General features: G+C 50.9%; 3 protein-coding genes across 5 annotated transcripts in view; 2 read left to right on the top strand and 1 right to left on the bottom strand.

Annotated features, from left to right (window-relative positions):
* Window positions 1-251: 251 nt before the first annotated feature.
* Window positions 252-3,970, top strand: gpr19 (G protein-coupled receptor 19). The gene is made up of 2 exons (XM_004086974.5): window positions 252-638; window positions 2,290-3,970. Exon 2 carries the CDS (start codon window positions 2,319-2,321, stop codon window positions 3,588-3,590), a length of 1,272 nt encoding a protein of 423 aa, XP_004087022.1. The 5' UTR covers window positions 252-638; window positions 2,290-2,318; the 3' UTR covers window positions 3,591-3,970.
* Window positions 3,971-5,254: 1,284 nt separating this feature from the next.
* On the bottom strand, window positions 5,255-8,520 carry crebl2 (cAMP responsive element binding protein-like 2). Of its 2 annotated transcripts, none has more exons than XM_004086975.5 (3): window positions 6,625-8,520; window positions 6,002-6,199; window positions 5,255-5,897 (listed from the first exon to the last, which is right to left on the bottom strand). In XM_004086975.5, exons 1-3 carry the CDS (start codon window positions 6,637-6,639, stop codon window positions 5,745-5,747), a joined length of 366 nt encoding a protein of 121 aa, XP_004087023.1. In that variant the 5' UTR covers window positions 6,640-8,520; the 3' UTR covers window positions 5,255-5,744. The 2 variants fall into 2 exon arrangements, with proteins under 2 accessions (XP_004087023.1, XP_078798222.1); XM_078942096.1 differs by lacking the exon at window positions 6,625-8,520 and adding an exon at window positions 6,434-6,478.
* The window catches only part of dusp16 (dual specificity phosphatase 16), an 8,251-nt gene continuing 2,101 nt past the window's right edge, over window positions 5,924-12,073 (top strand). The window contains exons 1-4 of one of the 2 annotated variants that reach the window (XM_078942093.1): window positions 5,924-6,064; window positions 10,095-10,576; window positions 10,752-10,890; window positions 11,877-12,040. In XM_078942093.1, coding sequence (XP_078798219.1) covers window positions 10,313-10,576; window positions 10,752-10,890; window positions 11,877-12,040 — 567 coding nt within the window. In that variant the 5' untranslated portion in view covers window positions 5,924-6,064; window positions 10,095-10,312. Of the gene's footprint in view, window positions 6,065-8,564; window positions 8,712-10,094; window positions 10,577-10,751; window positions 10,891-11,876; window positions 12,041-12,073 lie in introns of those variants that run through there. The other variant, XM_023952666.2, reaches the window with a different exon arrangement.

The raw sequence follows: 12,073 nt of genomic DNA, 5'->3' as shown, positions 1-12,073 counted from the left end.
TTTTGTAGGGTAAACATTTGCTCTGGGCCACAGAGCTACTGTGTAACATCCTTCATCATACACACCTCACCTGCATAATAGATAACTAAAAACAGTTTATAGATTTTTGATGGAAGAATTATGACCCTGAACTAAACGTTTGTCACATGACCACAGAACAGAACATTGGATTTTTCCCACATCACTGAAGTTTTTGCAGAAACGTCAGCTTCTGTGAGGGAAACTTCCTTTGAGGATGACGTCAGAACCTCGGTCGTCATGGAGACCGAAGTCTATTATGACTTCAGGTTCTGCTCCGGTGGGGGCCTCCTCCAGCTCCGGGCCCCGCGGGCTCCGGGTCCGCCCCTGCTGGTCCCTCCTCTTCCTCGGCTGCATCTTCATCCTCCAGCTGCCTCCATGATGTCTGCTCTTCCCGCGTGAACGTGGGAGCGAACCCGGGATGAAGCGCGTCTCCTCCCGCCGCCGCCGCCGGGTCTCTTAGCCGCGCAGACGGTTTGCTCTGCGGCTCGGTTCGGTCCAAAAATGCTCGTGTGGTTCGGGCCGTCTTCGTGATGCTGCGCCACGGACTGTTTACGCGCTGAGTGATGAAGACTCAGCTGCTCAGGATGAAGAAGAGGAGCTTCAGCGATGCCGAACCTGTAAGAATCCGCCGTCTTCATAGAACCAATGGTTCGGTTCGGTCCGGACTGATCGGGGTCGCCGGTGTTTTTTTAGTTTGCTGACTCAAAGCAGTTTTACCTGGTCTGAAAGAGGAAGGCCTTCATCAGCATCATCATCCTCCAAATCGGATGCGGTCTGGATAAAGACGACGGACCCGAACGTCCGGTTCGGTCCAAATGTAGAGTCTTTCAAACCCAGAGAGAGCAAAACCTCTGATGAAAGTTTAGAAATGAGTTAGGATCAGAACAAAAGTCTGATCTCAGACCAGAACCACCAACGGTTTGGGTCCTGGTCTTCCTCATCCAGAACCTCTGGCCCGTTCCGACTGCGGGTTCTGTTCAGCTCCTGGGGTTTGAGAAAAGTTTGCGAAGCTTCCTAAGATCAGTCTGAGATGAATCCCAGGAAGTACTGGTTAGTTACTGTGTTGTGACCCTACTAACGACTATAGTTACTACAGTACTACTACAGTTACTACCGTAACTAGTTACTGCCGTAGTTACAATATTAATAATTGAAGTTACCAGAACTATAGCAACGGCTGTAGTTCCAAAAGTAACTATTGTCTAGTTATTGCTATAGGTACTGTTGTAACTGCTGTAGTTACAATGGTAACTACTGCCTAGTTACTGCTGTAATTACTGTAAAAAATGATTTGGTTACAATAGTAAATACTGCTGAGTAATTTCTATAGTTAGTGTAGAAACTTACAGCAGTAACTGCAGTTAGTTACTGTAAAAACATCTTTAGTTATAATAGTAACTACTGCTGAGTTATTTTTTAGTTACTGTAGTAACTGCTGTAGTTTCTATTGTAACCACTGTTTAGTTATTGTTGTAACTTGCAGAAATCAAAACACTAAGTTTAAGTCAAAGTGTAGACAAATTGTGGGCGGGGCCTGATCAGCCAGGTTTTTCAGCAGCGTTTTATTTTGTTGGTTCTACATTTCTCGGTCACTGTCTTTCTTCGGTTGTCCTGTTTGAAGAACAAACAGGAAGTCCATGTCGCTGTGACTCGTTTGGGTCCTGGGGAGGTCGGAACTCCCCCGGGGGGAGGTTGCTAGGAGCTGAATCCAGCTCAGTCAACAGAGCGTCCCCTCACGGGTTCTTGATGAAGATCCTCAGAGAACATCAGGGTCCCGGCGAGACGCTAATGAAATCAGGAGCGGTAGTTCTGCAGCTGGGAACCAACGCCAGAGAAAACCGTGAGATGGTTTGTAACAAGCTGACTCAGACTGGACTCAGTTTGTCATGAAACAAACCAAATAAACAACCAAAATAACTGTTTCTGGTAAAACTAGAAAAAAATACTAGTCTCAGCCAAACTGAGGTGGGAAAAGCCAACCAACCCATCAGCCGGTTCAGCAGTGAGTTAGTCACCGGGTTGTGTTGTTACTGTCCTCCCACCAGCGGGTCGATCAGGACATCTGTGATCCATCTAACCACCAACCCTTTCATGAAGGAGTCCAGGGGCGGTTCTCACCAAAAGATCTGACTTTCTAAATAGTACCAGCCACACAGCACAAACATAGTTTAGGACTTAGGACCCCCTCCCCCCGGGTTCTTCAAGGTTGTCCTTTCAGCTTTGTGAAGGTTGGTGGTACCAATCATGAACCTGTCTGTGTCTCCACAGCGTCACGGCCCTCCTGCAGTGGTGTAGCAATGGTGCTCGATCAGTCGGTGGACCGGTTTGGTGTCAGCCCCTCCCTCTACGCACCGGCGTTCATGTATCAGATGTCATTTAACTTTTCCAAGAGAGAAAACTCCAGCGTCCCGGCAACCTTCCCAACATCTACGCTCTGCAGCCTCGAGGCCGCCTCCTCCACCCAGCCAAACGCCTCCTCCGCCTCCTATGAACTGACGTCGGGGGAGGTTGCCGCTCTGGGCCTGGTCTTCGGGGTTCTCTGGCTGGTGTCCATTCTGGGGAATGCGCTCGTCTGCCTGGTCATCCACCGGAGCAGAAGGACCCAGTCCACCACCAACTATTTTGTGGTGTCCATGGCCTGCGCAGACCTGCTGATGAGCCTCAGCTGCGCTCCGTTCGTGCTCCTGCAGGTGGCTTCGGGTCGGTGGCCCCTGAGCGCTGCCGCCTGCAAAATAGTGCGCTACATGCAACACCTGTGTCCCGGTGTTCAGGTGTTTGTCTTGCTCTCCATCTCCGTGGACCGGTTCTACACGATTGTCTACCCCCTCAGCTTCAAAGTGTCCCGGGAGAAGGCGAAGAAGATGATCCTGGCCTCGTGGCTGTTTGATGCCGCCTTCGTGTCGCCGTGCCTCTTCTTCTACGGCTCCTCATCTACAGACAGTCACTGTGACTTTTTCCTCTCAGACAGCTGGGACAGTATAGCCTACGCCACAGTCCACCTCCTGGTAGGCTTCCTGGTCCCGGCTGCATTGATCGTGTCCTTCTATCAGAGAGTAGTGCGGTACATCTGGAGGATCAGTGACGGCCACACGGTGCGCCGCACGATGAACATTGTTCCGCGGACTAAAGTCAAGACCATCAAGATGTTCCTGATGCTCAATTCCGTTTTTTTCCTCACCTGGATGCCCTTTTATGTCGCTCAGCTGTGGCACCCACGTGAGTCCGGAGGAGCCAGCAGACAGGGACTGCTGTTCTTCACCGCCATCGCCTGGACCTGCTTCAGCTCCACGGCCTCCAAACCCACACTGTACTCCGTCTACAATGCAAACTTCAGGCGCGGCATGCGCGAAACCTTCTGCATGTCATCCATGAAGTGTTACCGCAGCAACGCCTACACCATCACTGCCAGCTCCCGCGTGGCCAAGAAGAACTATGTGGGTGTGGTGGACGTCCCGGTCCAGGGTAAGGCGGCCACCAAGGAGTCTGTGTACGACGCCTTTGGCCGAGAGGCCAAAGAGAAAAAGGTAGCTTGGCCTACCAACAGCAACCCCTCAAACACATTTGTGTGAACAACAGACTACGAGCGGACCGGTCCGAACTCTACCCTCACCTGAACTGAACCAGTGTTGGTAGGTGAGCGAACCAGACGTTCCGCTCAACGGTTCGCAGAACATCTTGGAAAGCAAGAAGGGCTTTTTTTTGACTTAAGGAATCCTTCCAGCAGCCATGGTTTTTCTACAGACAGCTGAACCTGAACCTTTTCTTGGTGTTGTGTTGCGATGGATTCTTTTTGTTGTGAATGCAACAGGTTTTGTGATTTGATAACGCTGAATTGTTATCCAGTTGACGTTGTCTGTAGCCATCTATCAGTGAATTGTTGTAATGGGGTTTGCTAATGTGGTGGTGTTGTGGTAGCGGCTAATGCTAGTAAAGGCTTATCCATCACTAACGTCGTGCGGTTTAGTGCTTCAAACCTAAATTAGCTAGCAACCCTGAAGCTACAGGTTGATGTATCACACAGGAAGCTACAGAAACCTGTTTGACGAAGATGGAGAGAGAAAGATGAGGCTAATCTCAGTTCTCAAGCCAACGAGCTCATGAAGGAGGCCCGCCCCCGCTCCCACTTCTGCTGTTTGGCACAGAGAGGCGTGAATGGGAGGAGCCTCCACTTTCAGAGAACGTGGCTTTAGGATGAAGGAAAGATGCTAACGTGTTCAGGACAAAGAAGCCAGTTTGATGGGAGAGTGAACATCTGTGCCCAATCTACACATCCCTCTGTGGGAGGGGCCGAGTCACTGCAGCTAAATCCGCTTTTTGAGAGCAGATGTTTGGCGTTTGCTCTCAAATCGACTTTTGGAGCTTTTTAGTGTTTTGTTATGTTCCTTCCTCACAATAAACAACCCTGAAGGTGTATTTGGATCCGTTCACACATTTGAGTAGTCCTCTGAAAACCAGCCCCTCCCAACATACTAAAATGAGTGGGTTCTCACATTGTGAGGTCACAAAGTGAGGAACAGCCCCGTCCAGGAAGAGTGTGCTCTGCAAGCCCCTCCCCCAGGCTAACAGACACACCCACTTTATCTTTGGAGCTAGCGTTTTTTTGCAAAAGATGTTTGTTTTTGTGATCACATACATGGATGTAGTTTACTCTGACAGGCCTAACCCTTGTTCTATCCTAGGCACGTTAACGTTGGGAGTTGGGTCATCTAGACCCACCAGACAGTGCTCTGAACCTTTTTTCTTCAATGATTTGTGATCTTCACTGGTGTCCATGGATTCCATGAAATCTTTCCACCTTTATCCACCTTTGTCATGGTAGGGAGAACACCTCAATGGAAGGGGGGGGGGTCATCTAAGATAGCACAAGGGTTAATAAAAGCAGGATGTGGGCCTTTAGGACTTGGAAGTGCGCCTTAGAGCGCAGACGATTCTGTGATTCAAAAATGCTTCATTTGCTCCTGACGTGAAGGAGGACCAAGTATGTGAACGACTCCCGAGTCCCTTCAAGTCAGTTTCCCCATGAAGTAGAATTGATGACCAACTGGAGTAAAAAACAACTCAATAACACTTTACGTGTATTTGATCATTGAAACATAACTTGTCTGGAGATCTCAGAACGTCTCCTGAGATCTCCAGACAAATTATGTTTCAATGATCAAATACACGTTTCAATCATTTCAGACTAAAATGTTTGTCTCCTTTGGCTCCACAGAGTAAAGAAAGTAGCAGAAAGTTTCCATGAAATGATTTATTCGCTTTGAAAAGTTCAGCAGAAGCTACAAACACGGTCTACCATCTGCTGCCTTTAGAAAGTGCTCGATCCCTCAGGAGCAGCCCAGCCCGGTCCCTCACAGGTCACACCTTCACCACGGCCCTCAAACGGTGCCAGCTCACGGAACACAGGAGGGGGTGCACTGCAGTCCCAGGATGACACAGAGGAGCGGTCATGTGACCTGCGAGGGCGGCCGGGAGCACGGAGCAGGTCAGGTACGCAGGAACTCTACAGGAACGGCGACGGTTCTTCTAAACTCTGGAAACATCTCTGTAGGTTCAGACAGACTCTGTTCCACATGACGACCGGACCAGAACCCGTCATATGGGTCAGACGGTGGTCATTACGGTTCAGGTCTTCACTCCGCAGCAGGACTCCTGGATTTTGAGGAGGAAGGAGGAGGAAATGCTGTGGAGTGGAGAAGAGGAGGAGGAGGAGGAGGAGCAGCGGTCTAACTGGAGCCATTGCTTATGCCGTTAGTTTTGCTGTTCTTGGAGGTTTTGGTGGCGCCGCCTGCAGGCGTCTTCTGCTCGTCAGCGGTCAGCAGAGCTTTGATCTCTGACGGGATCTTCCCCTGATCCATGGCCGAGCACCACTGCTTGTACTGCAGAGAAGAGCAGGAGGCGTGGTCAGCACCGGCGAACCTGAGAGCGCCTCCACCTGCCTCACTGAGCATGCTCAGAAGTGTCAGAGGTTTTCTGGCCTCACCATCTCCAGCTCCTCCCGCAGCGCACAGATGGCCCTCTCCTTGCTGGACACCAGCTCCTCCAGGTACTGGTACCGCAGCTTCTTCCGGGCTCGGCACTCTCGGGCGCTCTGTCTGCTCCGCTCCAGTTTGGCCTTCAGGTCGATCTTGGCGGGTTTGCGGCCGCGTTTTCCCGGCTTCTTCACTTTACCAGCGACCATCTGAACAGAGCAGAAACACGGAACACCAGCAGCTGCTTCACATGTGACGTCACCAATGAAATGATCATCCATGATAAAACAAACATGTCTCATAATTCAGATTATCTGAGGTCAGATTAGCTAGATCGATCGATTTAACCAGATTGAAAGCGGAAAAAATGGTGAGTTGTCGTCTTTATACGAACCTAAACATAAAACAAGCTTAAAATGAGAAGAAATAAATGATTATTTTACATTTTTAATAAAGATCAGACTGGCGGTCATGCTAGCATTGGTGTCCGTTAGCCGCTTCTTGAATCGATTGTTTAAACAAAACCAATCTCCATCAAAGCAGGTGCTAACAAACACTTTTCAAACTAACCAGATTTGCGGGGATGTTAATACTAACTAGTCGTCTAGTTAGCAGCCGTTAGCTAGCTGCTCACCTTGTTCTCGTCCATGTCGCTCACGCGCCGCCAGCTAGCTCCCGTTAGCTTCGCTCAATTAAAAATCCCGAAAATATGAAAAGAAAGATGCTCAGAAATTGAGTTTTTGAACCCGCCCACCGAACCACCTTGTAAACAACGTGAAACCGAACCGAGGAGCTGGTTTTGTTTACATGACGTTTTTCTTCTTCGTTTCCTGTTGACATCCACGTTGAATTGCATTCTGGCGCCCCGCGCGGCCGGAGGCGGTTCTGCAGCTCCACACAGACTGGGTCACATTCTTTTACAGAGCAGGAAAAAGGTTTTATTAAACGGTCTTTGTGTAGTTTCTGTTCAGTAAAAACGTAACTTTTTTCCGCACTACTGAAACATCTTTGATGCATGAGAGTCTTGTGTCATGTACTTCAAAAATACTTAATTCAGGCTGTAAAACAATGTTGAATGTATTTTTTTTCACTTTTTGATTGATTCTTTATAGAATTTCCTGTAAATTGTCACATATTAAAACGTATGTTTCGGTGTTCATCTGCATTCCATCCATTTATGTAATTATTTGTAGTTCTTTTCACTGCAGTCAAACTTTCATTGTGAACACATTTATTAGTTGTTGCGTGAAAAGAATCCTCATCTGTAAGCGAAAAGCACGTCAGGATTTTGACAGCGCTCTCTAAGTCTTTGCTGCATAAAGAACTATTTAGGGCCCAACCCAGAGCCCTGGGGATCATCGTCCGTGAGGATGAACCAGTCAAACTGAAAGTCCTCCACCTTTTGCACTTTGTTGCCCCCATAATGAAAAGGACTCTCTGAGCCCCTCCTCCAACCCCATAGAGCTGGTGTTCTAGAAGAATCCTGAAGAAGAACCCGTCCACACTTTAACTTTAGAGTGTTTTCAACAGAAGCTGCTGATCCTGAAGACTCAGAGACTTCCTGATCCTAACGGATGTCATCGCTCATTTGTGCTCTGGGGTGTTTAGCCCTTTATTTGCTGGTTGTTCTGACTTCATGGTCACATGATCTGAACCGCAGGTCATAAATGGCTGGATTTGGCCCCCCCATGACGTTAACCCTCGTGCATGATGAGAATGCTGTCAGACTCGTCTCCTTTAGACCTGCAGTCTGCTTCCTCCTGAACGCCTCTGAAATTCTGCCTCTATTTTAGACCAGTTTGGACCGGTCCAGGACCGGTGTGCTGGAGTTCTGTAAAATGGGAAAAAGAGATGAAGGTGAACCTGAAGTTATGTCTGCAGCACTTGCTTTTGTTAGAGGACGGTTGCCTGAGGCTGCAAACAGCCCCACAACATGATGCTCCCACCCCCCTGCAGAAACTGGGCTCTTTGGGGTCACAGCCTTCGAGACCACCCCGCCCATCCAAGGACCTCATCGGTATCTGGGATGCGGTGGCGGTGGGTGGGGGCTCGGAAAGGGGCCAGGAGCTCATGATGTCCTCGAGCTCTGATGTCTTTCATCCTGGGGGGGGGGGGGGGGGGGGGGCAGTCATGTATGCTAATTGCTCCAGAATAATAAACCTTTCTTCTGCCTCCATCATCTATGGATCTTTAACCGTAAAACGGAGCATCGATGCATGGAGGACTCCACAATGAGTATGTCATGACTGGTGTTGCCATGGAAACCATCATGCGACGATGTCAAGTGTTGTTCAGAAGTTTGGCTTAAAGTTTTTTTTAGCTTTTTTTCCATGAATGAAGAAGAAATGTGTTTTTGGTCTGAGCTCTCGGGAGATTCTCCTCCAGTTCTCCATGGTTCTTCTGATCCATATCTGTTTGGGATTGGCACTAGGTTGGCCTCCTCGCGCGCAGGAACCCGTGTGTCCGCGTGCGCAGTGTGCGCCTGCGCCTTTAAGAGCGCGCTGAGGTCATCCGCGTGGCGCTGCGATGACGCCATGGGCTCCTTTTACCGCGGTGACCTCATCTCTTATGGCAGCGGCAGGACTCGGCTCCTTCCGCTGCTCTCCGCCTCTGTCGCCGCTTCGCTCGGCCTTCTCCCGCCGGAAACCCCGACAGGCTCGCGCGGCGGCGGCGGCCGTGCCGGCGGAGCCCCGTCCGGACCCGGCGGACGCCTTTCCGACGGTGAGTTCGCCGACATTAGCGGGGAAAGTGACCAGCGGCGGCCGAAGTTCCGTTTACCGGGCCTAAAGTTGGAGCCCCCCCCGCCGCTCCCACGCGGCCAAACGAAGCAGGAAAACCGGAGCTTGCGGGATTTTTGGGTCGTTCGCGACCAACACCGACAGAATGCCAGAGACCCGCCGTCAGAGAGTGCGCCCCCCCCTCCTGAAAATGTCGCCCGGGCTTACCAGAACGCGGAGACTTGCGCACGCGCTCGGTGCGCGCGGATCGATGTTTTTCTGTCATATTTAAATAATGTGGTGAATTAACGGAGTTTAACCCGAAAAAAGGCGTTTCTGAGGCTGAACGAGGAAACGATGTATTTACGGTGAATAAATCAAACATTTGGACTAAAGTTTGAAGTATTGTTATTGCAGAGGGAGTCATTCCTAAGGTAAACGTTGAATAAATCCTTTCTTCCGTCGTTCACGCAGAAGAACCTGAAGAACCAAATGTTTGGGTTCCGCAGGTCACGTGTTTCCAGGTGAATCCTGATGGACCTGATGCGCCTGCGCGATGGACACAGTTGGTTCTTTAGAACTTCTAAACGCGTCAGGCCGATCCAAAGCAAAAACCTCCTTTTGATGACCTAAAATCAAAGTTTTGAAACCTTTAGAGCCCCTCCCTCTGCTGCAGGACCAGACCCGGTTCACGGTTCTGTCCAGGTGGAACAGCCAGCTGAGGTCCGGTTCTCCGTCACAGTTCCTGTTCCAGAGCAGAAGCTGATCAAACTGGAAGGTTCCTTTCAGACGAAGTTCTGCTTTGGATCTCCGGAGTACGGAACATTCCTGGGATCTAGCTTTCTATGGTTTCATTAAGTTCAGTGACATATGTCAGTGTGGGCGGGGCCACACACACCTGTGTCAAGGCAGCAGGTGTGGGTCTAACAGACCCGTGTGTTTAGAGCCGGTCTCTCTGGAAAGTTTGTGGTTCCTGATCCTAAGGTTCTCCGTTTGTGGGGAGAAGGGGTCGTTCTGCTGAGCTCTGGAGACGTCATAGTGGGGTTAAAGTCCTCTGATTGGCTGACAGAGGGGGCGGAGCCTGTCAGACACCTGTTTATTTGTTTCTGCCTTCATGATAAAACTCAAGAAAGAAAGAGGGAGGAAGAAAAAAACGAGGATAAAGTTCAGGATTGAAACCTTAGAAATCCGTCTGGAGACGTTCAGGGAAAATCCGGAAATCCAACCGTTTCTGTGGCGGTCCAGCAGCTCCGCCTCAGAACCGCTGCGGCGTCACGAGCCATAGGATGAGCACCTTTATCCCCATCAAGAGCCTGTGACAGAAAAGCATCTTGGGACCCCCCCATAAACTGTTCTGACTTAATGTTGGGTCTGATCTGATCCCCAGCCCTTCATCGGAGGATGCAGCGAAATGATGTCATCAGCAAGACTCCACCCTTCCTCTGGCCCTGCTGAGGAGGGAACGACCCCCCCTCGCTGACGGTCTTAGCCCAGGTTGAAGCAGCAGCCAGTCACCTTCATCTCCATGACATCACAGCGCGGCGTCGCCATGGAGCTCCTCATTGGCTGACAGCGGCAGGCGAGGGGGGAGCAGGATCGTTTGACATGTCGGAGCGTGCCGGGTGCCCGTCTGTACCCGGGCTCCCGCGGCCCGGTGCCGTGCGACCCATCAGGGCAGAGGCGCTGGTGGCGCTGCTGGAGGGGGGCCTGGAGCGGGCGGTCCTGATCGACAGCCGGCCCTTTGTGGACTTCAACGCCGCGCACATCCTGGAGGCCGTCAACGTGAACTGCTCCAAGCTGATGAAGAGGAGGCTGCAGCAGGACAAGGTCCAGATCACAGAGCTGCTGCAGCACTCCGCCAAGAAGGAGGTAGGAGGGGGGGCACCGAGGGGAGGGGGGGCACAGACGGGACGAGACAAAGTATCTCTTGAATTTCCTGTGAGATCCTAAGGGGTTGTGTGCGTGTGTCGTGCGTGTGTCGTGCGTGTGTCGTGCGTGTGTCGTGCGTGTGTCGTGCGTGTGTCGTGCGTGTGTTGCGTGTCAGCTGGACCTACAGGCGGCTCAGGAGGTGGTGGTCTACGATCAGAGCTCGTCAGACCCGGCTGCTCTCGGATCCGACTGTTTTCTCAGTGTCCTGCTGGTCAAACTGGAGAAGAACTTCACGTCCGTTCACCTGTTGTCAGGTAAGCCCCGCCCCCGTTTGGTACTTCCTGTCAATCTTTCCACAGATGTTTTGAGGCTGACTTCCTTTGATTCTCTACAAGCTGAATGTTACATGAGTGAAGAGCTTGACTCATGGGGGGGGGGGGGGGGGGGTGTTCCTCTTTAGCGTAAAGTGAGACATTTTTGGTTCCAAATGGACACTTTTGACCAGAACGACAAACAGATGTGTGAAGCAGAACCGGCTGTGATCCGATATTTGAACCTTACCATAATGATTAACAACCAGTAAACTTGTTGCTTTATGCTGCTTCATGGTCTTACCCCCCTTCCCCTCCTATTATCACCCTCCTACCCCCCCCTCTCTCTAACGTCCCTCTCTCTTCTTCCCCTCTTTCCTTTTCCGTCCGGTCCAACACCAAAGATTTTCAGACATGATTGAAATTAATAAAGTTTGGCCTCAATTCCAAAAGGGGTTTATTCAGACATACCTCTGGTTTGTCTGAAGATGAATAACCCCTCTTGTTAAAATAAAATATGTCCAACACAAGAGGCCCTCGGCTCTCATCTGTCTGCCCAGCTGTTGGACAGGACAAGTTAAAAAAAAAAAAAAAAAAAAAAAAAAAAAAGAACCGGCTGTGATCCGACTAAACCCAGCAGAACTTTGAGAACATGAAACCACATCAGAGTTTGGGCTCCATTGCAGCAGTTGAATCAGTTTACAGCTTTTTACTGATTTTCATTTTCTTAGATTTTCCGGCGCTGCACTTTTGTTTGGGCCGTCTGGACCCACAGGGACGGTTGTGTTCAGTGTTAAGTCTGTGGTACCGACGCCGTCTGAGGTCCTGCGGTACAGTCTGAACCAAACTGACCATCGGAACCCAAACACCTGTTGTGTTCAGATGGTTTCCCCTGTGGCGCCACGTAGCGGGTCACCCGTGCCCCCTAGCAGCTTCACGGTCCCGGTGTGGGGTGCGGGGGTGGGACTCACCGCTGTGTGTCTCCTCAGGGGGGTTCTCCACGTTCTCGCGCCTGTTTCCCGGACTGTGTGAGGGGAGGTCTGCGCTCGTGCCCTCCTGCGTCTCCCAGCCCTGCCTCCCCATCAGCAGCCCGGGCCCGACCCGCATCCTCCCACACCTGTACCTGGGCTGCCAGCGGGACGTCCTCAACACGGTGAAGCCCGTTAGCCCCTCCCACTGGCTGCGT

This window comes from Oryzias latipes, chromosome 23, assembly GCF_053564925.1.
Source record: "Oryzias latipes strain Hd-rR chromosome 23, Olatipes_Hd-rR_3.1".
Taxonomy (NCBI): Eukaryota; Metazoa; Chordata; class Actinopteri; order Beloniformes; family Adrianichthyidae; genus Oryzias; species Oryzias latipes.
Note: the sequence above shows the minus strand (reverse complement) of the source record. Positions and strands in the feature narration are given on the sequence as shown.